General features: G+C 48.9%; 3 protein-coding genes across 5 annotated transcripts; all 3 read left to right on the top strand.

The window, feature by feature from the left end:
• Positions 1–15: 15 nt before the first annotated feature.
• On the top strand, positions 16–13,570 carry SNAPC4 (small nuclear RNA activating complex polypeptide 4). 2 transcript variants are annotated; one of them, XM_050981017.1, is made up of 23 exons: positions 16–561; positions 1,166–1,212; positions 1,508–1,675; positions 2,048–2,173; positions 2,854–2,932; positions 3,450–3,531; positions 4,064–4,168; positions 4,632–4,704; positions 4,960–5,124; positions 5,340–5,487; positions 5,761–5,867; positions 6,112–6,206; positions 6,347–6,441; positions 6,711–6,796; positions 7,259–7,618; positions 8,009–8,098; positions 8,321–8,555; positions 8,645–8,715; positions 9,031–9,120; positions 9,358–9,385; positions 9,805–11,876; positions 12,324–12,457; positions 13,088–13,570. In XM_050981017.1, the coding sequence occupies exons 1-22, from the start codon at positions 291–293 to the stop codon at positions 12,444–12,446; spliced, it is 4,716 nt and encodes a 1,571-aa protein (XP_050836974.1). In that variant the 5' UTR covers positions 16–290; the 3' UTR covers positions 12,447–12,457; positions 13,088–13,570. The 2 variants fall into 2 exon arrangements, with proteins under 2 accessions (XP_050836974.1, XP_050836973.1); XM_050981016.1 differs by having other exon boundaries at positions 7,256–7,618.
• Positions 13,571–14,672: 1,102 nt separating this feature from the next.
• On the top strand, positions 14,673–21,796 carry CARD9 (caspase recruitment domain family member 9). Of its 2 annotated transcripts, XM_018917623.3 has the most exons (13): positions 14,673–15,464; positions 15,763–15,985; positions 16,331–16,468; positions 16,815–17,140; positions 17,531–17,710; positions 17,878–18,027; positions 18,300–18,428; positions 18,529–18,720; positions 19,247–19,288; positions 19,856–19,901; positions 20,498–20,568; positions 21,068–21,144; positions 21,487–21,796. In XM_018917623.3, exons 2-13 carry the CDS (start codon positions 15,802–15,804, stop codon positions 21,581–21,583), a joined length of 1,632 nt encoding a protein of 543 aa, XP_018773168.1. In that variant the 5' UTR covers positions 14,673–15,464; positions 15,763–15,801; the 3' UTR covers positions 21,584–21,796. The 2 variants fall into 2 exon arrangements, with proteins under 2 accessions (XP_018773168.1, XP_018773169.1); XM_018917624.3 differs by lacking the exon at positions 14,673–15,464 and having other exon boundaries at positions 15,473–15,985; positions 18,303–18,428; positions 21,487–21,794.
• Positions 21,797–21,852: 56 nt separating this feature from the next.
• DNLZ (DNL-type zinc finger) lies at positions 21,853–23,668 on the top strand. The gene is made up of 3 exons (XM_030232276.2): positions 21,853–22,203; positions 22,609–22,748; positions 23,333–23,668. The coding sequence occupies exons 1-3, from the start codon at positions 21,868–21,870 to the stop codon at positions 23,502–23,504; spliced, it is 648 nt and encodes a 215-aa protein (XP_030088136.1). The 5' UTR covers positions 21,853–21,867; the 3' UTR covers positions 23,505–23,668.
• The last annotated feature ends 1,541 nt before the right edge of the window (positions 23,669–25,209 follow it).

Genomic DNA, 25,209 nt, shown 5'->3' with positions numbered 1-25,209 from the left:
GGAGCGCGGCCCCTCCTCTCCGGGCACCCGCCATCCCCCAGGCTGCGCTCGGCGAGCACCGCGGGTTTGCCTGCGGCTCTGGCTGCGGAGGAGGAAAGGCCCGTGGGTCGGCCGCCAGTCCCCGTGTCCCGGTGCCATTGAAGGTCGTGTCCCCGTGTCCCGGTGCCATTGAAGGCCGTGTCCCGATACCGCGGTTCCGTTCCGGGCCCAGCCCGGGCCGATCTCTGCGGATCCCGGGGCCGCCCCCTGGCCGTGCACGTGTGCCGGCCCCCGTCCCGATTGGATGCGCAATGTCACGTGGTGGGTCAGCTGACCCGCGCTCGCAGCAGCGATTGGCGGAGCGGGGGGCGGGGCAGGGGCGGGGCCCGCGCAGCCCCGGGAGCGGCGGTGCCGCCATGTCCCGCGGGCCGGGCCCGGCCGGGCCCCTGCGCTCCCCTCAGGGCCTGGACCTCGATGCGGAGCGGGAGAAGATCCGCCGCGAGATCGAGCAGCTGGAGCGCAGCCTGCAGCCCGGCGGGGCCGACATCCAGCTGGCCCTGTCCGACTCCAGCCTCAGCTCCGGTACGGTTCCGGGGGGCTCGGGGCGCTCCGCCGGTACCGGCGCTTTGCGCGTTCCCTCTGCCCTAGGCACCGGCAGCAGTGAAAGGGCGGGGCCCAGGCGGGCTCACCCAGCGCTGAGAGCCGCAGCGTGCCCGGCTCGGTGCGCGGAGCCCGGAGGGGTCGGTGCCGGCGGGGGCGGCGCTGTCCGAGCGGCTGCAGCCCCGGTCCTGCGGGCCCTGCGGCTCCGGGACCCCGCCCGCAGCCTGTGCCGCACCCGGTCCTGCCCAGGGCTGCTGGTGCCAAGATTGTGCTGTCCTGGTTTGGAGTTGTCACTTGGCTGTCACCCGGGGGCCGCTCGTGTGCAGCAGCACCGTTCAGCTTTGCTGTGCTTACCCCGAGCTGCTCGTTTTTACCTTCTGCAGAACAACAACAAACAAAAAAAGCACAAAGGGACTGTGACAATGCACTTTCATATGTCGACATTGTCCGTATCCAAACCCACTGATGGACATGTCTGAGATCTCTCTGGTGCTTTTTCCTCTGTGCTTTAATTGGAAATATTTGAGTTTAAAGTTTCCTTTTATCCCACTGCAATCAGCATTTTTGTGTTTTGTTTGTCTAACAGATGGTGATGATGAAGATGATGACGATGAAGATTCTTATGCTGAAATGGTAATTGTTTTTTTCTTTTAGTATATATTTCCAGTTTTGAAGGGAAACCTCACCCTGCTCTGGGAAAATCCAGGCAGTTGCCTTGGCTTTGTGCTCAGTAAAACCTGGATTTGGGGTGTTCCTGCCCAACACTTTGTTATCCAGGCTCAGAGGCCTTCCTGCAGCCCCCACAGGCTGTGGGCACACAGCACCTTTAGCTGAGGAAGGGCTGAGTTTCAGCACTGATTGTTACAGACCTGCTTTTCAAACAGCTGCTTTTGTCTCTTTTCTCCCTAAATGCCTTCTCTGCCTCCAGGAAGTGGAAGTGGAAGAGGAAGACGACAGCAGTGATGATGATGATGATATTGAAAGCCTGCCCCAGGATCCAGAAACCTGCCTGCAGATGAACCATGTGTACCAGGATGTTATCAAGGAAAAGATTGAGGAGGTGGAGCTGCTCATTGCACAGAACAGAGCACAGCAGGTGAGCACAGCAGCAGTGAAATGTTCATTTCTGGGCTTTCTGGGCTGCCATTTGTCATCCTTCCTTCCCCTCTAGCCCAGGACTGAGGTGGTTTATTTAACTGATGATTCCATGCTTTCTTACAATTAAAAATGGGCATTTTACAGCTTATATTTTAGCTTCTTGTGGCAAGTTAATATTTTATTAAGCTTTTAAATCATCTGCACTGTGCAAACTCAGCAAGTTCCAAATCCTGCCTTTGACCCCTGCACTGGTTTTGAATCTGGTGCTGCAGGTTTGAGCCCTGCCTGGGGTCTTTGTGAGGGCTCAGCTCTCTGAAATCAGCACTTTGGAGGAGACACTGATGCTGTTCAAATCATTCTTGTATTGCAGAAGGAAATCACGGGTGAGCTTGATGGTTCAAAAACAACCAAGGCAAGAGATGGCAGAAAACTACGAACAAATGTGTTTTTGGGTCATTTTATGAAGCCATACTTTAAGGATAAAACAACAGGAATTGTAAGTAAACAGAAGCAGCTTCCAGCCTGCTGTGTCTTCAGTGGTGGTTGTACCTTGTAATATGTTTGAACTGTTCTCATTTCAGGTGTGTAACTGATTGTCACTCCTCAGCCTGAAACCTTTTCCCTCTCACTTGTCACTCTCCCTCTTTTGGAAATGTTTGTTCAGCCCTGGGAGGTCTGAGGAGAGGAATTGCAGCCACCAGGGGCTTGAATGTTTTTGGGTTTAACTTAACTTTAATTGTCTTCATTTCCATGACCCAGTTCCATGCTGCTGTTTAAAGCCCTCACTGAAATCTGATTGTCTGTGAAACTGAGTTTTCTCAGTTTCTGATATTTTCTGTATTTTTGATATTTTCTGGAACAATCAGTAGTACTTTTTTTCATGTGTTTTTAAGAGGCCATCAGCAAAAGGAGATCTTGGCTTTTTATGGTAGCTAAGATGTCAACTATCATCATCCATATATCAATATATCCAAGCAATTACTGGTAATATTTCTATTTAATTAAATGATGTACCTGTGAGCTCTTGCCAACAAAGGTAGCTAAGCAGTGTGAGCGTGACAGTCTGCACAAGTTTGAGTTCCCAGTTATTGCTATAGCAGTTCATGCTGGAGTTTTAAGAAGAAACAGTAATTTTGTCTGACTCTGAGTGTATCTAACCCTTCTAATCCTCACTAGGGCCCTCCTTCCAATGAAGAGGCCAAGGAAAAGGCAGCTCAGGGCATAAAATCCTTTGAACAGCTGCATTCAGCCAAGTGTAAGTAAGTCTGGGTGCTGTTCAGTGCTCCAGAAGAGCTGTAACATGTATATATTCATATAGCAGATGTATATATTCATGCTGTTTGTGTGTGTGTGTTCCTGTTTGCAGTTAAACATCAGCACCTCTGCCTGACTCCCAAAAAGTCCTTAGAAGGGAATGAGGTGCTCTGTAAATTGTTTCAGTGAGTCATCAATGACTCCTTTTCCATTTGTTCTGCTGATCAGCTCCTGTGAGCCCTCCTAAACCAACTAAGGTGCTGCAAGTCCCCAGATGAGGGAAGTTGAAGGGACACCTGCAGCTCCAGATGCTCACAGGGTGATTCCTTTATTGGGGTCCCTTTGGGCATCCCAGTCAAACTGAGCCAGAGGCTGTGCCTTGCCCAGCTCTGACACCACAGTGGTGATTCATGCAGGGAGCTCTCACTGCAGAGCTGCAGGGCATTCCCTGGGGGCAATGGGTGTCTCCTGGCAGTGGTTCTGCTCTGATGTCTGGCTGTGCTCCCTGTCTGGTTTAGGGAGAGCTGCAGAGAAGACTCTGCTGCAGAGATCCGTGGTGAGCGACCGCCTGCAGCGCCTGCTCCAGCCAAAGCTGCTCAAGTGAGTTCTGCCCCAAAATCCCCTCTTCTCCTGCTGAGAGCATTGCATGGCAAAGGAGAAGGGACAGGTGCAGATTTCCCCTCCCTCCAGCAAGCTCCTGTGTTAATTGCTTGTGTTTGTGGGATTTTACAGCTATTTTTTCCCCTTGGCACTGTGGTGTAACTTAAAATACTTTGCAGGGCTTGGAGCTGAAACTGTGATGTGTGGTGAGGCCTGATGGTGTGTCCAGCAAGGGATTTCTGTGCTGGAGCTGGCACAGTTCTTATGGCTGCTGCAGCAACCATTGGTTCTCTGTATAAACACCAAAATGGTTTATCTGAAACCTGCTCTGGGTCAGGGTTTGCATTGAAGGGGCAAAAATATGGTGCTGAGTGTGCCTTGTGGGAAAAGCTGGGAGAACAGTTTTGTGTGGAAATAAACCTGAAGGGAGGAATGGAACTGATGGGGAAAGTGTCACTGCTGTGATCTTCTGATGCCTTTGACCTCATTCCCATCTGTCCTCTTAAGTAGTGATAAAAATGTCTTTGAACAGGCTGGATTATTGGAATCAGAAACTGGAGAAAATCAAGTCTGAAACAGAAAAAGAGACCTTGGAAAAGCAAATCAAAGACTTGGAGCAAGAAATAGAGGCAATTAAGTAAGAAGTCTTTCTGTGTTCTTGGTGAAAAATGAAATGTCTTAGAATTTAGCTCTAAAAGTTCCCCTCTTTCTGCTTCTAGATGGGATTTGGTGTTGGGTTGTAAAAAATCAGGTGCTGTTGTGGCTCTGCAGCTCTCTCATATCCAGAGTTCTTTACTAAGAAATGTGTTTGGGTCTTGATACACGAATTGCCTGCACCCAGTGGAGAGGTGCTGCTTTAAGTGGTTCTTTAGCAACAAAGAGCAGAGCTCTGATTTTTTTTCATATTTTTGAGCTTTTGCTCATGAACAAACCTAGAGCAACATGTTTGGATATGGCATTAATTGTTTCTCTTGAGTGTTCAGTTTTTGGGGAAGTCAGGAACAGCTGGGAGGATTGAGATGAGGCAGGATCAAGAAGACAAAGTGTTTAATTAACCATTTAATAAGATTCTTTCTTCTTCTTTGTACCTTCTGCTTTAGCCAACTCCCAGAAAGTGTCTTAATAGGAGACAGATTCGATGAGCATGACTGGGACAAAATTTCAAACATCCATGTGAGTTGGGGGATCAGCTGTTTTATTGCTTCTGATGTCTGGGTCCTTTTGAAAATCCCTGATCTGGTTTGCATCCAATGTTTCCATCTTGCATTTCTCCAACTGTTAAGTGATCTCGACTTATTAAATTTGGTGATTTAATGCTGGAAATCTTGGCAGTAAGACATACTTGGAATGCAAAATATTGATTTTCCTGTTTGTCCAGGTGTCTTAACCCCAGCTATGAGACTAAACATATTTTTGTTGTTTTTTTAGTTTGATGGACAGCGTAGCTCAGAAGAACTGAGGAGGTTTTGGCAAAACTGGGAACATCCAAGCATCAACAAAGAGGAATGGACTGAGGAGGAGCTGGAGAGGCTGAAGCAGATTGCTGCTGAGCACGGCTACCTGGACTGGCAGAGCATTGCCCAGGAGCTGGGGGTAAGTCTGAGCTGGCAGCTTGGTTCACTCTGGCTTCACTTTGCCTCTTGTCAGGTTTAAAAAACAATGTTAATACTAATTCAGTGTTAATTAATGCTTTCTGAGGAGTGTCCAAGAACAGTCCCAAAAAGGTTTGGTATTTTAGCTTTTCCCTTTTGCTTTTTATCCTCATAAATAACTAATTACCTGCTTCTCTCTGTTTTGCCTGTATTAAGACAAACAGGACACCTTTCCAGTGCTTGCAAAAATTCCAACTCTATAACAAAGATTTAAAAAGGAAAGAATGGACCAAGGATGAGGATCAGATGCTTTTAGAGCTTGTTCAAGAGATGAGAGTGGGAAGCCATATCCCATACAAGAAAAGTAAGTGGCCCAAAAGTGACAAACCTTTCATTCACCTGGAGTGCTTCACTCTCCCATTCTCTTTTCCTTGGTCATCTCTGCCTTTCCTGTTTCATTATATCACCAAGAACTTCATATCTCTGGGAATCTTTATCCATACTTGGCTGAACTGGCAGAGCACCATTTTTTAAGAGATTAAAGTGCTGCTTATGGCAATCCCTGCTTGCAGCTGTTGACCAGACAAAGGAAGAAGCATTAATTACAGCAGAGCTAAATAAACCTTTTCATTTCCAGTTGCTTATTACATGGAAGGAAGAGATTCTGCTCAGCTGATTTACCGCTGGACGAAGAGTGTGGACCCCAGCTTGAAGAAAGGACCCTGGACACCAGAGGAAGATGCTGTAAGCTCCATTCTCTGGGCCTGGAATTGCAGGGTGGGAATGTTGGGCTGCTGAGGAGTGGCATGGCTGTTGATCTGAGCTTGAGGAGTGTGAGCCAGACCAAGGTGGGCACTCCACAGCTCAAGAGCGCTTAGAAGCTCCTAAACAGTTTAGTCCAGAGATTTGCACAGGAAACAATCAGAACTGCTGCTGTCTCAGGGCTGATCCTGATGAGGATTTCAGCTCTTGCTCTGCCTGCACACAGATGCTGATGGCTGCAGTTAAGAAGCACAGGGGGAAGGACTGGTACAAAATCCGGAGGGAGGTGCCGGGCAGGAGCGACGCCCAGTGCCGGGACCGGTGAGTTCAGGGACCAGCCCCTCCACAAGGGAGAGCTCTGACTGGGAATGCTGGGTTTGTTCAGCCTTGGAGTGCAGGGATGGTCTGATTTTTTACAAGCAGCATTGAATGTTCCTGACTGTAATGTTTTCATTTGGAAGGTATTTAAAAGCATTGCACTGGGATGTAAAGAAAGGCAAGTGGAGCTTGGAGGAAGAGGAGCAGCTGATTGAACTGGTTCAAAAGCATGGCCTGGGTAGGTGTTTCTGTGGTTTAATCTTTAGAGGTGTCATTGAGGTTTTCTCTTCTTTCATTGTAAGCCCTGCAGGCTCTGCTTTGTGCTGATGATTGCAACTTCTCTGTATTGTGTGTTGTGGGTATAAAGGGTTTGAGATCCATTCATGCAGTAACTCTGTCTCTTATCCAGGGAAATGTATAACATGTGTGTAATGGCTGCAGTGAAAGGCCTGTTGCTCAGTTTGTGGCACAGATAAAAATGTTCTGCATCCTCTGCATCCTTTTCAGGTCGCTGGAGTAAAATAGCTTCAGAGCTGCCCCACCGGACTGGTGCCCAATGCCTGAGCAAGTGGGCACTCATGATTGGCTCTAAGGTATTGTGGGAATCCTGCTGTGTCACAGCCCCAGCTCTTGAATTAAGTTTCTCTAAACTAAAAGTGGAATCCAGTGAAATCAATAAAAAAATTGACACTGATTTCACACAATCAAGGTTTTTGTTGTGGATTTCAGAGTTTAATTTTTTGGTGGGTAAAGCAGCCTTTGTTCTGAAGGGCTGGAGTTAATTTGCTATATGTTTGTGTATTATCCAGAATCCTTTCTTGCCTTGAAATGCCTGTAAGAATGGGATGCATGTAGGTTTTCATGTCTGTATCTCGTGAGTTGCCAGTTCTGCTCCCAGGCACTCAAGAAATTCTGACTGCTTAAGACCATATTAAAGATGATTTTGTTTGCAAAATCTTATTTCCTTTGGAAAAGGAAACTTCCTGATCTGAGAGAGCTGAAAGCCAGGGGTGAACACTGACTAAAACTTGTGTGTGCTTGTTTTGATCAAGAAGAAAAGATCTGGGACAAGCAAACGGCGCCACGCTGAGGAGAGCTCCAGCCCCTCAGAGAGCAGCAGTGAGGAGGACATGGAGCTGGAGCTGGCAGACAGCTCAGAGGAGGGGAAGGTGACCACAAGAAAGGAGGAGTTTGCAGTCCCCAGCATTGACCTGTGGATCCCAACAGGGACAGACACACAGGAGACAGCCAGAGAGAGATACGAGATCCAATCCCTCCTCGCTGCTGCCAGGGCAGGGGCTGATGGAGACAGAGCTGCTGATAAATCATCTGAGCTGAACACTGTGCTGAGGGGCTTTGCAGATGCCCATTCCACAGATGTGCTGGTGAAGAATCCAGCAGAAGTGATGGCCAAGGTGAGCTGGGCTGGGAGTTTGGATCATAAGTTAAGAAAAGTGCAGCTGCTGCAGTAAGGGCAGGCTGTGATGAGCAGATAACATCTTGCTGTTCATTCCCTTGTGGTGTTAAGTCAAAAAATGTGAAGATAATTATCCAGTACATTCTGGTTTTTGGGTTTTTGGTAGATTCCTCAGACAAAAACTTCTGTGAAATAGGCATTTCACAGAAATGATGTTGTGATGATGCACAAGGATTAAAAATGAAGGTCTTCAGAGTTGATTTCATTTAATAAGATACCTCCAACAGCAGGAATGTTGAGAACTTTTACCTGCTGTGCATATCCAGCGCAAATCATTTTCTTTGAGGGGCTTTCCCTTCTGTATTTTTTTGTGTTCTTTCATCTTCAGGCTGCCCAGTGTGGGAAACACGTGCTGAGGGTTAGCCTGGAGGATGTGAGGACAATATTAAAGAAGAACACGAGCTACCACAGGAAACTGGTGAGTGCCTCTTGTGTCTTGTCTGCTCTTGTGATGTGAGCACTGCCAGGCTGTGCTTAGTAGGAATTTATTTTTATAGAATCTCAGATCTTGCACTGTAATCCCAAGAGGAAAAGCTCACAGTTTTTTGTCCTGACTGCCCTGTGAATGGTTTGTCCTGGGACTAATGGCAGAACCTTCCTAATGGGAACTCTTAATTGTTTATTTTTCATGCAATTAAAGATGCTGGGACTTCCTGCCTGGCTTTTAGCCGAGCCCCCTGGAGGGGGTGCAGCTGTTGGCCAGGATGCCCAGGGGCTGCAGGAGCTGCCCAGGAGAGCCTGGCGCTGGAACAGGGAGCACTGGAGGAGGCTGAACCTGGACAGGAGGCTGCTGATGGCCGTGACTCCTTGGGTGGGCAATGTGCTCATGCCCCGCACCCTGCGGGCTGGCAGGATGGCTTTCCACCACACAAAAGGTACTGGGGACCCACCCTACCTCTGTCCCTACTTTCTGATGTCTTCTGAGGGATTTCCCAGCTGATTTTGATGTTGGATTTCTTCCCAGCTGCTGCTATTCATGAGAAGGTTAAGTCAGTTAATCTCACCAGCACTCCCCTGTTTGCACTGCTCATTCAGGTAAGTTTTACTGTCTTAATAGCATTACCTGCTTTCAAACTTTCTTTTGCAGTATTTGAGGCTTAAATAAATGGTTTAACTTTGTTTCTTAAACAAATCATCTAATTATTGGACTAATCTTAGCTCATGGTTTTCATATGAAGTTTCTTAAATAAGTCCTGCATCCAAAGCTTGATCCAGCCAGGGCTTTTTCTGTAAGTGTAAAATATCCCCAAATCTTGCACGTGAAGCATGTCCCATCTGTCTTGCTTTGTCACTGACCCACCAATACATTTTTGTTCTCATTTGGATGTTAATGAAGCTCTCACCTTGCAGCTCCTCCAGATTGATACCAAGGGCTGTATGAAGATTATTAAGGAGAGGCAGCTGGGGCTGCTTAAGGCTAATGCAAGGAGCCCTCAGCAGGTATGGTGGTTTTAAGCTTTTCCCACTGAAATCTTGACTAAAATAAGCACTTTAATTGTGTGGCCACACAGTTTATATGTGTGTGAGCAGTTTGTTTTGGTTCAGAGGCAGAATAAAATGCTGGCTGTATGGCCATTTGTTCAGGAGGTGGCAGATGTGGGTTTGATTCACATCTGTGCTGTTTTAATCATCTTTACATCTATCAGAAGTATAATTTAATATACTTTTTTTTTACAGGCTTCCCAAAATACAGAGACTTCTTCAGGTACCTACCAGAACATTTATTTTTGTGATATGCAAGAACTTTCACATAATTCATCACTGTTACATTAATAACCAATTTAACTGAAGGAGAACTTTGGGGGACAGACCTGCATTGTCTTGCTCATTTTTGCTAGCTCATGGATCTTTAAGCATGTTCCCTTTTGGTAAGGACTGGAAAAAACCCCAGAGGGCTGGGGAACCAGTGGCTCTGGACCAGTTCAGTGGGGTGTTAGGGTGCATTCCTGGCCCATGTCTGATTTCTGGGGGCAGTCACCCCTTGTTCAGTTGTTGGGACGTGGCTTGATTAAATCAGGACTGTAGTGTTGTAGGAATTCTCACAAACAGGAATTTTGTGAGAATGTTTCATGAGAAATGGCTTCTGGAAATACTGTTCATTCATTGTCATTTTATTCTCTGCAGGCAACTCATCCCAAGCTTGTTCTCAGAGGAATTCCCAACAGGGCATCCCAAAGAGTGCTGTCAGGAGACCTTCTGCCTCGAGAGCATGGGCCAGCCCCTCTGGGGCCTTGGAGAGCTGGGCCCCAGCTGTGCCAGGAGCTCCCCCAGCCCAGAGCCAAAGGCACAAGCCAAAAACTGTCTCAGAATTGCTGCAAGAGAAGCGTTGGAGGGAGTTCCAGGCCAGGGCAGCCATGCAGAGGACAGTGCTGGTTGCCCCACAGGTGCTGCTTTCAGGGCCTTTGATAATCCAGCACCCAGCACAGCAAATCATTCCCTCTGCACAAGCAGGGAGCACACCTGCAGCAGCTGCTGGGACAGACAGCCAAGTACAGGGTTCAGCAGTGCCCACAAGGACTTCTGCAGCAGGTTCTGCTTCTGCTCCTGTGCCTGAAAACCATTCCTCAGCAGTGCCAGAAACTGGGGAGAGCCCTGGCTGCTCACAAGGGACAGACCTACAGTCAAGTAAGGAACTAAAAAAAGAAGCTCTGAAAAGCAGCCCTGAAGGAAGGGTTTCTCCAGGTGTGAGTCCAGCTGCAGCAGAGAAGGCCCCAGACCAGGGAGGATGCAATGGTCAGGTCACAGCCAGTAGCTCAGCTTCAGCAGTGTTGCAAAACCAGGCTTGTGTGCCTCCCCAGATCACAGTGGTGGCTCTTGGCCTGGAGTCTGGCACCAATAAATTGTCCCTTTCCACACCAGTCACCTGTGAGCTGAAGAGTAACGGGCCTCAGCAGGGGCCAGTCAGCCTGCTGCCTGCTCTTGTCACTCCACAAGCTGCTTCTCCTGTGATTTCCAGCAGCATCCTGCCCTTCAAGTGGGTTGTAACCCCCCAGGGTCTGCTCCCCAGCACTGTGCAGACTGTGGTGGGTGTTCCCCAGGGAATGCCAGCTGCTCCTGGGGGAAGCCAGGGTCAGACAGCTGTGACTTCCAATGGCAATGTCTCTGCTTTTGGAGGGACTCCTGTACCAGCTGAAGCAAATCCACCTCCTCACCTCAGGAGTGCAGAGACAAAAGGGCCAAGTTCCCAGCTAGCAGGAGTTCCTTTGGGAAGGGCAGCTGGCCAGACTCCAGTGAGTGCTGGATGCACCACATCCAGCGTTTCTGCTGTAACCCCTGCATGTTCAGATGGCTCCTCCACAGCTCCAGACTCCTCTGCAGCTCCAGCTGTCCCTCCAGCTGCCAGCCCAGCCCTGTGTGCCATGCTGCTGCCCCAGACACAGCTCCCTGCCAGCACTCAGGGCTCTGACTCTCAGCCTGTGCCCAGTCTCACCAACTTGGGCAGGAGCAGTGACTCCATCACAACAAACGGATCATCCTCCAGCCCAGGCAGCATCAGGAGAGGGGCTGAGCTCTGGCCAGGAGCTGCAGTTCCTCACAGCAGTGTCCCAGGGAGCTCTGCCTGCTCTGGTGCCCAGGCACGGAGGAACAGACCCATTGCCTCCAAACCACCGACTGCTGACGTCCCCCCCCAGCCAAGCACCTCCCATGCTCAGAAGAACGTCCTTGACTTCAGCCTGATCTCCCTGGAGGACCAGGGGCTGGTGAAGGAGTGGCTGAGTGGGAAACAAGGGGTTCAGGTGCCACCACTGCAGACCAGGCTGCCTTATCTGCCACCTTTCCTCTGCAGCATAAAAACCCTCTCAAGGCTCCTTCTGCAGAAAACAGCTCTGGAGGAGCAAGCAGCCTCTCTCCTGCCCTCTGAGGCCAGCGGGGATGGGGGCACTGGGGATGTTTTCCATGCTATTGGAGAACTGGTGCAGCAGAAACTGGGTGATAACCCTGCTTACCTCCTGCTGAAAGCAAGATTCCTGGCAGCCTTCACACTCCCAGCTGTCCTGGCAACTCTGTCTCCTCCCAGAGTGACAACAACTGTGTCAGGCATGGGGCAGGAACTTGAGGAGAGTGATGACGAGGAGTGGCTGAGTGTGAACAAAATGTTTGAGGAAGAGAGCTGTGGGAATGAATTAACAAAAGTAAAGGAGGACTGGAGACTTGGGGATGAGCCTGGAGACAAAGCTGCTGAGTTACTAAATCAGGTAAAACAGATTCCAGGGGCTAAAAGCAGAAAATTACTGCCAGGTAAATACTGCACTGGAATCCAGGGGGAAGCCCCCACTGTTCTTCAGTGTAGCAGAAATTTGGTCCTTTTGAATAAACAGTTCTACAGATGAAAAGCTCTGCAGCTCAGCTGGGAGGATGAAATCCCATGGTTTATGTAGCACCTTAAACTTGCCATGACAGTTCACAGAATTGAGTATCAAAGCTCCCTTCCCCTTTCTGTTTATAATCTGCTCTTGGCTTTTTGAAGTCAGGCCTTTGTTTCCACTCTGTAAACTGATGTTTTGTGCCTTCTCTGACACTGGTAATGGAATCTTGTCCCATGCATCAGGAAAGGTTGTTGTAGAACTCTTGCTGAGCTCCCTAAATCAGGAAGGGGTTGTTGGTAATTCTCTGGTGTTGATCATCTCCTGCTTCTGTTGCAGGGCATGGGGGCTGAGGAGAGCCCTGCTCAGTCTGCTTTGGGCTCCTGCACTTATGTGACTGATGCCAGAGCTCCCCAAAGCAGGAGAAGTGCCCGCTTCAGGAAGAGAAAGAGGAGGACATGAGAAGGAGATGTGTTAGTAGCTCCTCAGTGGTTTGTACATCTTGCTGAGAAGCTGAGCCACATTTGTCTGTGGTTCAGCTCAGACAGTGACTCATGACCCCAGGAAAGGACTGAAATGATCTCTGCTCTTGTTCCCGAGGACACAGAGTTCTGCAGCCACCAACAAGCACAGCCTAAGGCTGATAATACTTTGGGGAGAGGGAAATTGATGTCTCTACAATAAAATTATATATAAATTCATGCAATTCAAACATTTGGCAGCCTTTTAGTTCATGCCCTGAACCCTACTTAGTATGCACCTAGTTGGTAGCATTGTACAGGCTTGAAAGTGGAGTTTTTCTTTAATACTTCATCTTTGAGCAACTTGGTGGGGTTTGGGGTATGTTTGCCCTATTTGGCTTCATTTCTGTGCAGTTCTAACAGGTCACCTTCTGCAGGGTACAAATGGGTGATGTCCTGATACCTCCTGAGGCTTTTGGTGCACTGGATGGAGTGAACATGAGCAGTGTTTGATTCACATGGTGGTCAGATGAGACTGGTTGGAGATTTTTTTTTCCCTGAAAATTCATTTTAGGAACTCCAAAAGGGCAAGTTCCCTGTAGAAATGTGTGACTGATGGGAGCTGTTTGTGCTTTGTTACAGGGGTCACTGGAATGAGCTCTGCCTTCCTGCCTGGCAGGAGGAGATAATCTTTGCACTGTTCACCTTTAGCACTTCCAATGCTGACTGGATGGACCTGGGGAAGAGGAAAATGCTGGATTGATTTTCCCATCCCTCAACAAAATATGCATCTGTAGGGAAAGTTTAAAAATGAAGAAACTGGCTGGAGGGAAATCTTTCAGGCACAGACTCCTGCTCTTTGAAACTCCCACCTGCCGTAGATTCTGAGGGGGAATATTGGTGGAAATGTGGGGAAACAAGCAATGGTGGTTATTTATTTCCTTCTTGTGTTGTTTATGTGAATGCTTATCCATGTTCAGAATATGTTAATTGGGTGGTTTTTAGTGCTGTGACAGTGGCTTCGCTTGGTAACTGACTGAATAAGCAGCAGATTAATTTTGTATCAAAATGACTCTTAAGTATTTGTTGAAATACAGATGTTTTATTTTTCTCACTTAAAAATTACTGATGTGTTCTGTGTGGTTTTTTTTCCCTGGTAAATAGTGCTTTTAATAACGTGTGTATGAGAGTGATTGCTAATGAGAAAAATGAAGTTTTCAGGCTGCATGAAAACCAGGGAAAATAGGGGAAATGAATATTCATGTGCCTAAAACTGCAGGATTGAATTAGGATTCTTCCTTGATTCTTCCACAGCCTGCCCTGTACAGACATCACAAATCCCTTTAAAAAAACTTGTTTCTTCATTTATAACCCAGCAATTTCTGTCTCGCAGAGAGGTGCAAGGTTAGCTGAGGCAAAGCTGATAAAATGTAGAGGGAAAGTGCTGTGAAAGCTTCATTCCACTGCACTTACTGAACTCCCCTGAGTGTAGTGGGGAGCTGGGAGTTGGAGCTTTTCCACGAGGGCTCTTCAGGCAGAGCTGGGGGCAGAGGGGCACTGGGTGCCAGTGTTGCCATAATTTGGTGTCATGGCTTTATGGAGCAAAAGGAATGATTGTGGAAGGCTCTCCTCTTGCAGTGTACTCTGTTTTCCATAAGCCACTATAGATAGCAGTTTTCTAGGAAATTCAGCTGTGGCAGAGTTGTGGGCGCTGTGCCCAGGCTGTTACAGTGAGGGACTGGTGGGAAAGGTTAGCTGTGCTCTAAATGATTGTTGGCCTTTGCAAATGCTGCTGAAAAGATGCCCTTGTCATTTATTTGTGGGGAAACTGCGTAAGCAGCAGCTGGCTTTGTCCTTTTTCAGGATTAAATTGATTTGTCACTAGAATAAAACCTCCCCAGGCTAAACTGGTCAATTAACAGTCACACTGATTACCTCCAGCAAGGGCACAGCTGACACAGGTGCTGCATCTTTTTTTAGTGTAAAGCTAATTTAATGGCAAGAAACACAGGTTGGAAGAATCTCTGAGCATCTCTGCCCTACTCCTAATGATAAGATGGAAAAACTCTCAATAAACTTAGAAAGCAGAACAAAGAGGGGAGTGGGAAGCTAACGGGAACATGTGTCATGCTGCCATGGCATCAGAGCCTGTGTGCTCTCCAGGCTTTCTTTAAAAAACACTGAGTGAGTTCTGAGTTCAGTTCCAGGGCTGAGGGAAGGGGGGAAGGCAGGCTCAGGTCTTCTGGTGATGCTCAGCATCATCACAATGGCATTATCACAACCCAGCTGCTTGCTGGGCTGCTCCTTTATGGCTGCCATGGCCACAGCCTGTCATTTGGGAAACAGGGGTGATGTTCCTTGCTTTGCCAGGACTTCATTCCCTTTCCCTTTCTTGTCATAATTATGCTGGAAGCTTGAGGACATCCAAAATTAGAGGCAGCACTATGAAAATCACCCTTTTCAGCTGAAGAGACCTGTGTCTAAACTGAGAGTGAGTTCTTGCTGTCACTGGTTTTCCTGGTGGAAGATGTTAACAGCTGGAAAGCCTTTGAAGAGCCTCTTTCTTCTAATTTTGTGGCTTGTTTTGTCCCCTGCAATCAGCTGCAGACACCTATGGCTGCGACTTTCATTCTTTTTAGCCTTTCTGACCACTGCACAAGGAAACTTTCTGGATCCCAGCCGGTCCTTCAGTGGGACAGATTAGAAAACAAAACCACAATTACTCTAAAATCACTGCTTATGTGTTGCTGCTGACTCACGATGCCGCTACCATTTTTCTTCTCCGCCATCACCCATTCTGGCTTCTGCTTTTTTTATTTATCTCTCTTTTTCTTTTCCTTCCCTTTCCTGTCTCAGGGTATAGCTGAGTAGTTTCCCCTTTTTTCTCAAACCAGTTTTGTACCTGGAATTATCTTTTCTCTAGTCAGAATGCAGAGGGAGGCTGCATCAAAGACAGGTTTTCTCAGAGCCAGGACACAGGGGGAGAATCAAGGAATCTTTTGTGTCTGCAGAGGTGAAGGTTGGTGATACAGAATGGCTGATATTAACAGGGAATAAAAGTTTATTTCACAGCTCTGAGGTAAAGTGTCAGCTCCTGTGGGTGTTAGATTTGGTGTCTGTGTGGTCAGACAGAACACAGGGATCTCACGTGCTCAGAGGTGGAGAAGGAAGAGTGAGCTGCTCGTAAAGCAGAGGCAACAGCTAATTAGGACACTTCTGCATTCTCAGTCTTGACGTCCTTGGTTTCACCACCACTGCCACACTGCTCCGAGAGCCTCAGGGGCTGCTTCTTTGTTTTTTTGGTGTTTTATTTCCAGACAGGACAACGCTGCTCACTGATTCCTGTCACTGCTGACATGCTGGAAGAGGATAATGATGAGATCTGTTGGAATAACCTGGAGAACTTCCGTGTGAAGCTGATCTCAGTGATTGAGCCCTCCCGGATCACGCCGTACCTGCGGCAGTGCAAAGTGCTCAGCCCTGATGATGAGGAGCAGGTGCTCAATGACCCCAGCCTGGTCATGCGCAAGCGGAAGGCAGGTGGGAGCTCTTCAAATCCTTCTGGGGAGTTTCCAGTCCACTGGTTTGGGGTAGTCTGGGGAGTCAGACACTGGAAGGGCTGCCCGGGGAGGTGCTGGTGTCACTCGCCTTGGAGATGTTTAAACAAAGCCTGGATGTGGCTCTTAGTGCCATGGTCTTGTTGCCAAGGTGGTTCAGTCATAGACTTAATGATCCCAGAGGTCTTTTCCAACCTAATTTATTCTGTGAGTGGATCCCAGGGACTTTTGTATGTGGAGGAAGTGAAGTTTTTGGGTTTTTTTTTAATGTTACAAACAGGTGAAGAGAGAAATAACTGAATAGAATATCCTGTTGCCATGATTTCAGGTGTTCTCCTGGACATTCTTCAGCGAACAGGACACAAGGGCTTTGAGGCATTTATGGAGAGTCTTGAGCTTTATTATCCCCAGCTGTATAAGAAAATAACTGGCAAAGAGCCCAGCAGGGTTTTCTCCATGATTATAGGTAATGTTTGTGTTCTCAACAACAGCTCTTCCTTTGGTGCTGCTGAGCAGAGTCAGGAGCATTCCCTGCCTTGCTCCACGTGTGCTGTGGAAGGATTCTGGGAAGAACAGCCCTGGTGTCATGGGCTGGACTGGGGAGGAGGAAGCAGAAGGATGAATTCTTCCTTCTGCCTGTTGTGTCAGTGACTCTGTGGTGCAGGAAGGCACAGGGCAGAGAGGCACAGCGGGGATAATTTGGTCACACGCCATCAGGGTTGGCCACAGTGACATGGAGAGGGGAAGCTGAGCTCTGTGTGTGCCTTGGCAGCAGCCAGGAGAGCAGAGAGTGACCCCTGCCCCCCAAACAGACACGGCTGGCGAGTCTGGCCTGAGCCAGGTGCTGATGAACGAGATCATGAAGCTGCAGAGCGCGGTGCAGGAGGAGCGGCGCAAGGCGCAGGAGCTGGCGGTGTGGCTGCACTCCAAGGAGGACACGCTCAGGGAGATGTGGGTCAGGGACAGCCTGCTCCGCAAGCACCAGGAGCGCGCCCAGAGGATGAAGGAGGAGAGGGACAGCCTGAGCAAGGAGCTGCGCAAGTGCAAGGACGAGAACTACAGCCTGGCCCTGAGCTACGCCAAGCAGAGCGAGGAGAAGAGCGCGGCCCTCATGAAGAACAGGGACCTGCTGCTAGAGGTCAGGCACAGCTTCCCCTTCTCACCTGACCCTGCAAGGCTGGGCTGAGCACCTCGTCTTTGCCAAGGATGCTCCTGTCCAGCATGAAGCACTGAGCATCTTTTCTAGAATGTGTCTTTGTGGTCCCCAACTCAGCCCCCCAGGCCCGAATTTTACAAGTTGTGCTGTGAATGATGACCAGGCTTGCCCTCACTCAAGGCTGCTCTCACAAAGGCAGCACAGGAACACGTACCCATTAGCACACAGGCAGGACTCTTGGCCCCAGGGCACAAAACTTCGAGGAAAACAGCTGGGGAGAAACTTGCTCTGTATTCAACTGGGGAGCAGGGAACTGGTTTGGCAGGCCAGAGCTCTCTCCTTGGTCCTGCTGAGCTCTGAACCTTCTCCTAGATCGATCAGCTGAAGCACAGCCTCATGAAGGCTGAGGATGACTGCAAGCTGGAGAGGAAGCACACCATGAAGCTGAAACACGCCATAGAGCAGCGCCCCAGCCATGAGGTGGTGTGGGAGATCCAGCAGGAGAAGGAGCTGCTCTTGGCCAAGAACCAGGAGCTGGAAAACACTCTTCAGGTTGGTGGAGTGGTTGAGCATGGACTCAAGGGATTATTTGTGGCAGCCAGGGCAGCAATGCTGCAGTGACAATTGTGGGGATCAGCTGCTGCCCAAGAGCCCTGAGGGGAGAGAACTGATACGGACTTAGATGGTGGCCCTGTCTCACTTCTTCCTTTGTCCTGCAGGTTGCCAGGGAGCAGAACTTGGAGAAGAGCCCCTCCAAGGAAACTCTGGAGAATGACTGCAGCCAGACTGTGGAAGAACGCCGGGAGCTGATGAACACCATTTACAGCCTGCGCAAGGAGCTGCACCGAGCCAAGGTGCTCCAGGCCAAAGTAGGTGCTACTGTTCCAGTCCCTGCTGAGGCTCTGGATCAGACAGGCAGGTGAAGCACCTGCAGAGTCCTGCCTGTGGAGCAGAGCAGCTGCTCAGGAGCAATCCCTGCTGCTCCTGCTGTAGTACCTGTGTTTCAGCACTACGTGTGTGGCAGGTGACAGCTCAGACACCCCATGGAGCTCTGGCCAGAGCGATCTGTGGCACAGAGCAGGAGTGGGGACAGTCTGGCTCGGGCTCTGCCCACAGGCAGGTGCTTTTGACCTTGTCTCAGCAGTTTGCAGAGGAGAAAGAGGTGCTGGAGCTACAGTGCACATCTCTGAGGAAGGACTCCCAGATGTACAAAAAACGGATTGAAGCTGTCCTGCAGCAGATGGAGGAAGTGGCTTCGGAGAGAGACCAGGTGATAAAATATTCCTCACTGCTTTTCACTGCTTTTTGGGCAGATAGTGCCAGCTTGTGTGTGCTGTTGTGTGACTGCCCTGTGTTGTCCCCCTGCACAGGCTCTCCTGTCCCGAGAGCAGTTCCACATGCAGTACTGCAAGAACCTTGTGGAGAGAGATGCCTACCGCAAGCAGATCCGGGAGCTGGGGGAGAGATGTGACGAGATGCAGCTGCAGCTCTTCCAGAAGGAGAGCCAGCTCCTGGCCACTGAGGCCAAGATGAAAAGACTGCAGCTGGAGCTGCCCACTCTGGTATAGCTCTCCTCCCCTGGATGGATTGGGAAGCTGAGGATGGGGTCAGACTGTGGCTGTTCCCAGGCCTTGGTGCCTGAGCAGCTCCAGCTCATCAGGCAGTGAACACCTCCCTGAGCCACCACCAAAATTAATTAAACCATTGCCATGCAAATGCTGAGTTCAGAAAATTAAATATGTGATGGTGTCTATCACCCCACCCTGGTTTCAGGCATGGAAAAGCTGGACAGATGCAAGCTCAGGCCACCTGTGTTTGTGTTTGGAGCATTTCCAAAGGTGGTGAGGGGTTCCTCAAGCACCAAAGAGTGACTCTATTTAGAGACTGGGTGCGAGCCATCCTCATGAAATGGGGAGCCAAGATTTCTGGAACGAAATTAGATATATTTTAATAACATGGCTTCTTGTGTACTTTCTTGAGTGTCCAGACAGGAGTGTAGAATTTCTGTGTTTTGTGGAGCTCTAAGTCTCCAGTATGTTCCCTCCCTTGCTTATGAGGAATGATCAATTTATGGTGGTTTTGTTTCAGACCTCTGACCTGGATGATTCCTCCTCCAGAGATTCCCAGGAAGTGAGTAGGGTTCCTTGTTTACCTTTCCCTTTCTTCTGGGATGGTTTCATGTTCCTCACCTGTGCTCAGCTCCCCAAGTATCACCAGTTTTCAATGGCCCAGGCTCATTTCAGTCAAAAAGTCCAGAGGGAGCAAGACAGTGAAAGATCCTCCCTGTGTCCTGAAGTTCTAAGTGTAGGACACAGTTATGGCATTAGTCAGCAAGATTTGTTGAGTCTAAGCAAATAAAGGGAATTTAGTTATTTTTTAATTGCTTTTAATTGTCTCTCTTGTGTGAGAACGGGCAAAAATAAGTCTTACCCTGGAACCATCTGTAGTAAAGAGTTTCACTTAGTTCATAACTCCAGTGAGGGAGTGATTGTCACATTGTCTGGAGGTCAGAAGTATAAATGAGGCCAAAGGAAGCAGGATCTATTCATGGAGGAGAAATCTATGAGCAAATCTGTAACTCCTGGCTGTCTGCTGGGAGCAACAGGGAGAGAGAGGTTGGTTCTAGCATGTCCTGGGTTTTATACTCCTTTATCTAGGGACAGTTCTGATGTTCTTGCTCTGTTTTCTGCCCCACAGCTTGTTCTTCACAGTCATCTGGATGAAGATACACAGACAGCTAAAAGTAAGGGGGAAACACTGAGTAGAGCTCTGGAGAGGATGATCCATTCTGTTTTGCTCTCCTGGAAGATCTAAATTATCTTTTCATTCATTGAGATGGGAGAATTTTCACTAAAACTAAACAGCACTGATCAAAAAAGGCTTTTATTATTATTCTACCTTGCTCAGTTCAAAAATACATATTGTAACACCTGGCCACTACAGAAATAGAGTCTGGTGTGAAGTGCCATGATATTCACAACTTGGGGAGCAGGGACAAATGATGGATAAAATAATGATTAACACATTTCTCACAGTGGCCTCAGAGGAGCTGCTTGGCAAAGGTTTGTTTTGCTCCTGCTGAAGCTGGAAGTGGAAAGCTCTGTCTTTGAGCGTGGTGGGGAACCCCACCATCCTGGGCAAGATTCAGGGCTCAGTTAAAATGAGAAGTGACTTGTGATTGATGACAGGATGGAGTTCTGAGTGCTTTGGGCTTGGTTTCAGTTCTGCTGGGGATTCTGTGCAGTTACATCACAGCTCTTCAGTTGGAAGAACTGCTGGAGGGAGAAGTTACTTTGCAATGGCAACTCTGACTAAAGCTGTGCTTTTTTTGTCTTTCAGAAGATTGCCTGGAAGTACAAAACCAGGAACTCAGCCTTCAAGAGAACCATCTGCCCCCAAAATCACCAAGTGTAAGAGAATCTTTGTGGGCTCTTCTTTACTCTGTCTGGGGTTTGTGATCTTTAATATTCTCATTAATGATGGATTTACCAGCTTGGAGAAGCATGTCAGCAGCTCCTGCTTTTCCAAACTCTGAGCACTTAGTGCAGATCCACCCTCCAAAAAGTGTGAGCTCTGAACAGCAAAACATTTACAATGGACATTTCTCCATCCGTGTATGAAATCTTCTTCTAATTACTTTCTGCCCTTCATCTCTGGGTGGGGATGTTTTCCAGTGTAATTGTCTGCAGAATTACTGTTGGTGCAGAAAACAGACTCCCAGAATTACAGATGTTGAGGGAATAAATGTAGTAAAACTGTGTGAAACAGCAGCATTACCATCCTGCACACACAGTAGAGAACCTGCTGGTACTCAACTCTGCAGATGCAAGAAGCAACCTGGTGCTGACACTGATCTGATCAAGAATAAATTCATGTTTTTAGGATTTTTAATTTTTTTTCCATTTCAAGGAGTGTGGCTTGGCCAACGAGGAGCTGGCAGAGAAGGAGAGGAGGAGGATGAAGGACTGCTTTGAGCGTTACCGAAGGTCTGGGCTGCAGTAAGCAGGGCTGACCTGGAAATATCCATGATTTGTATTTCTATGTCCATTTATTTATATTTGCATTTCCCTTTTCCTGCCCCCAAGCTTGATCCATGGAGGGCATAAAATTAACCACAAAGGGGGCTGATACATACTAACAGCATGAAATGCTGCTTGTTTGCAGAAAACACCTTCTGAAAGTTGTATGATTGGTGTTGTTTGCAGAAAACACCTTCTGAAAGTTGTATGATTGGTGTTGTTTGCAGAAAACACCTTCTGAAAGTTGTATGATTGGTGTTGTTTGCAGAAAACACCTTCTGAAAGTTGTATGATTGGTGTTGTTTGCAGAAAAAGAGCAATGAGGAGGGCGCCCAAAGACCGGCACCATGAGGCGGATTGGGAGAACACCTCTGGCAGCGACAACACCGACACCGAGGGCTCCTGAGAGAGGGACAGCACCCAAATCCCTTGGAAAGGGACACACGGACACCACAGGCTCCTCAGGAGCCAATCTCTGAGGGAAACACCAGCTTCTGCACGGTGCCTCAGTTTCACTCACAACGGACTCTTTAGATTCTAAAGCCATCCAAACACCCATTAATGAAAAGTGCTGCAGTGACACTTTTGTATGGCTCTGACGGCTCCTCGGTCAATAAACAGGTTTAAATGCCTGCGTGTGACACAGGGCCGGGCTGGTTAATTACGGGTTAATTATTGCCCGACACCACCATGGCGGCTGCCCGCACCCAACATGGCCGCCGGCGCCTCAGGGCGCTCCCCGCACGCATGCGCGGTGCCATGCAGCGCGCGCTGAGGGCGCTGCTCCGGGAGCCGCCGCTATGGCGGCCCCGCCGCCCCCCGTTCGGCCTGAGGGGCCCGGCCCGCACCGCCCCGGGGCTTCTCTCCGGGCTTGCCCGCCCGCTCTGCACCGGCCAGGGACAGCGCTGGGGCCCGGCCCGCCCGCTTTGCACCGGCCAGGGACAGCGCTGGGGCCCGACCCGCCCGCTCTGCACCGCCCCCGGGCCGCCTCCGGCCACGCACTATCGCCTGGTGTACACCTGCAAGGTGGGCGTGGGGCCGGGGCGCTCTGAGGGCACCGTCGCGGGGGTTCACGGTGTAGCTGTTTTCTCTGTTTTAAACTTGTAAAGAATAATTCAGAGTGAAAGAGCCTTCTGGAGGTTTCAAGTCCAAGCTCCGTGTTGGAGAAGGATGTTCGGGGTCTTGTATCTCTGAGGGTGGAGATCCCACAGCCTCCATGGATCCTCCTGATTAGGGAGCCACAGAAAGCAGTGAAGCCTCTCTCAGCTTTTGTGTCCCGGGCTGAACTCACGACATCCTAACGTGACCGAGCTGACTTGGGGAGAGTTAGAGGAGAGGGAGGGAGGACTCTTTTAATGTCAAAAGTATTTTTGTCTGAAAAGTCCCAGGAGCTGCAGTTACAGTGCTCATAAAACCCACTTTGTTTTTCAGGTGTGCCAGACGCGCTCAGCCAAATCCATCTCTAAGGCCGCCTACCACCGAGGGGTGGTGATCGTGACCTGCCCTGGCTGCGGGAACCACCATGTCATCGCCGACAACCTGGGCTGGTTCTCCGACCTGCAGGGAAAGAGGTGAGTGTGCCAGCAGCATCCTCCTCACACCCTGCTCCCAGGGGTGCCAGCAGCATCCTTCTCACACCCTGCTCCCTCCTGCAGCTTCCTGAGATGATGCCTTGTTTTGGTGATTTTTTTTTTTTCAAACGTGGCTCATACTAAAAACAAAGTTTTATCCAGTTCATTAAAACACACAGACTCTGTTTTCAGTCATTATAATTTGACTGTTGCTGTCTAGGATCCAAATAAATTGGTGTGAAGCTGCAGTAGAAATTTCACAGACATCCTTAGTGGTGCCAGCGGGTGATTTGCTGTTCTCCTCAGGCTTTATCACTTCACTGCTGGGTTTCCTTGGATGTTTCAGCTGTGTAGATTGATCTGCTGTGGAACCCGAGTGATTTCTAACTTCCCAATATACCTTTAAAAGCTTCTGTTTAGCTGTAATTGCTAAATCATTGATTCTAGTGGATGAGAGTAGTCCCAGAAGGTTTGGGTGATTTTATGTGGTTAATTTTGGGTTTTCCTGGTGATTCCCTGCATGGTGTCAGTGTGCAGTGGGCCTTTGCTGTGGTGTCACTGCTGGTTCTCAAATCCCTGTGCAGGAATATCGAGGAGATCCTGGCAGCCAGAGGGGAGGAGGTGAGACGTGTGGCTGGGGAGGAAGCGCTGGAGCTGCTGCTGGAGAGCCCTGCAGAGCCCGGGCCCCAAGGTCAGCTGGCACAGGGGGACGACGGGGAAGGCCCCCCAGATCCTGGCAGCAAGGGACACACCTGACTCGAGGGATTGTGGCCTGTGGGACAGATGTGACACGTGAGATTGTGGCCTGTTGGACAGACCTGCCACGTGGGATTTGGGACATTCTGCTTGTGGCAAGAGACTCTTCACCTTCATTCCCTGATTGCAACTGTTTCTAAAATAAACTCGGGTGTTGGGTTTTCTCTGTTGTGTGTCTTTGCCTTGTGTTGTTTTGCCTTTGATCAAGCTGATGTCTTCAGAGATATGTTGGTATCTTTCCTGGTACTTGTTTTGGTGACTTTCAGGCAATTTTCAGTGCCCCAGCAACATCCCATGCCCAGCTTTGTTCCCTGCTCAGAAATTCTCTCTGTGTGTTTGACCTAGCGAGGTGCAGCTGGAGCTGGAGGTTTTAGGGATGCTCAGGTGTGGCAAATCAGGAGAAGGGGCAATTGATACCACCTGAGGAAATGGGTCCCAGAATTCTAAAGCCAAAGCAACCCTGCAGGAGGGTCAGATCACCTGCTCTTAATGCAGTCAAGTGCTGCTTTTGTCTGCTCTTTTGACCTCTTCCAGAGTTTTTTTTCTGTGTCCCTCATGTCAGGGCTGAACGTTTTGTATTTTGATCCCACTTGAGCTCCAGCATGGGGGTTTTACCATTCCTTGTGAGGGGGAGTGTGGGTGTGAAGGCAAAATTAATAGTGGTGGAGCATGGTGGAGAGAAGAAGAGGACCCAGAAAGTTGTCTTGGCAGATATGAGGGCTTATTAGTGCTACTGCAGTAGGTTAAGATTAGTTAGAAATTTAAAAAGAAATAAGTGACAGATGTGGGAGTTTGTCAGCATGCAGCTCTGGGGTAGTGGTGGATCAGGCACTGAGATGATGATGTTGTGCTTTGTTAGGGCTTGTTCCCTCTGCACAGTGGAATACCTGCTTGCTTAGGGTTTTGAGCTTGCAATCAAAGACTAACTCAGTTTGGAAGAGCCTTCTGGAAGATTCCAGTTCAATCTGCTTGTCAGAGGAGGATATTCAGAATCTTGAATCACGACCTCTATAGATCCCCCTCATCACCAAGGCACAGAAAGCAGTAAAACCTCTCTCAGCCTTTGTGTCTTGGGCTGAGCAAACCCAGTTCTCTCAGCCAGGCGTCTCCAGCTGCTCCTGGTGCTTCATCAGCCACAGATTCAGTGAGGGTATTGCAGGCATTCACGAGTTTCCTTCACCTGGAGTGTTCATAACAATTTTATTTGTGTTGCATTCCAAGTGTTGGGTCAGAGCACCAGGAAAGCTGTCATGTTCTGTGGGTGTGTCAGGGCAGAGTGATGAAACAGGGGCAGGAACTTCATCAGCCAGCTCGTGTGTGCTCAGGTCCTGGTGAGATGCACTCTTCCTCACACAGCCAGCTGCTGGAGTGACCCAGGATTGACAAACAGGAATTTGCATATCAGAACACTGCTGTGTTCTCCCCCTGAGCTGGGCTGCTGGCACCTATTAGCACTGCTGGAAAAGTGTTTGTTTTATTACCTTTAATCTGAAAATCAGCATTCTGCTTCCATGGTGCTGATGCCTTTGATGGGGTGGAACAGAGCAGCTGTTGCAGGATCTGTGTTGCCTTGGAAACCACTCATTTACAATCTATCTTTTTTATACTGTTTTCCCTACCTTTCTTACCTGTTACTAGGTCCCAGCTACAGGAAGATGGTGCAAGTTTTTGTTGTGTTATAGTAAAAATGTAGCAAAATGTAGCA

The sequence above is a fragment of the Serinus canaria genome, chromosome 17 (genome assembly GCF_022539315.1).
Source record: "Serinus canaria isolate serCan28SL12 chromosome 17, serCan2020, whole genome shotgun sequence".
In the NCBI taxonomy this organism is placed as follows: domain Eukaryota; kingdom Metazoa; phylum Chordata; class Aves; order Passeriformes; family Fringillidae; genus Serinus; species Serinus canaria.
The sequence above is the reverse complement of the archived record's forward strand: the minus strand, read 5'-3'. Positions and strand labels throughout refer to the sequence as shown.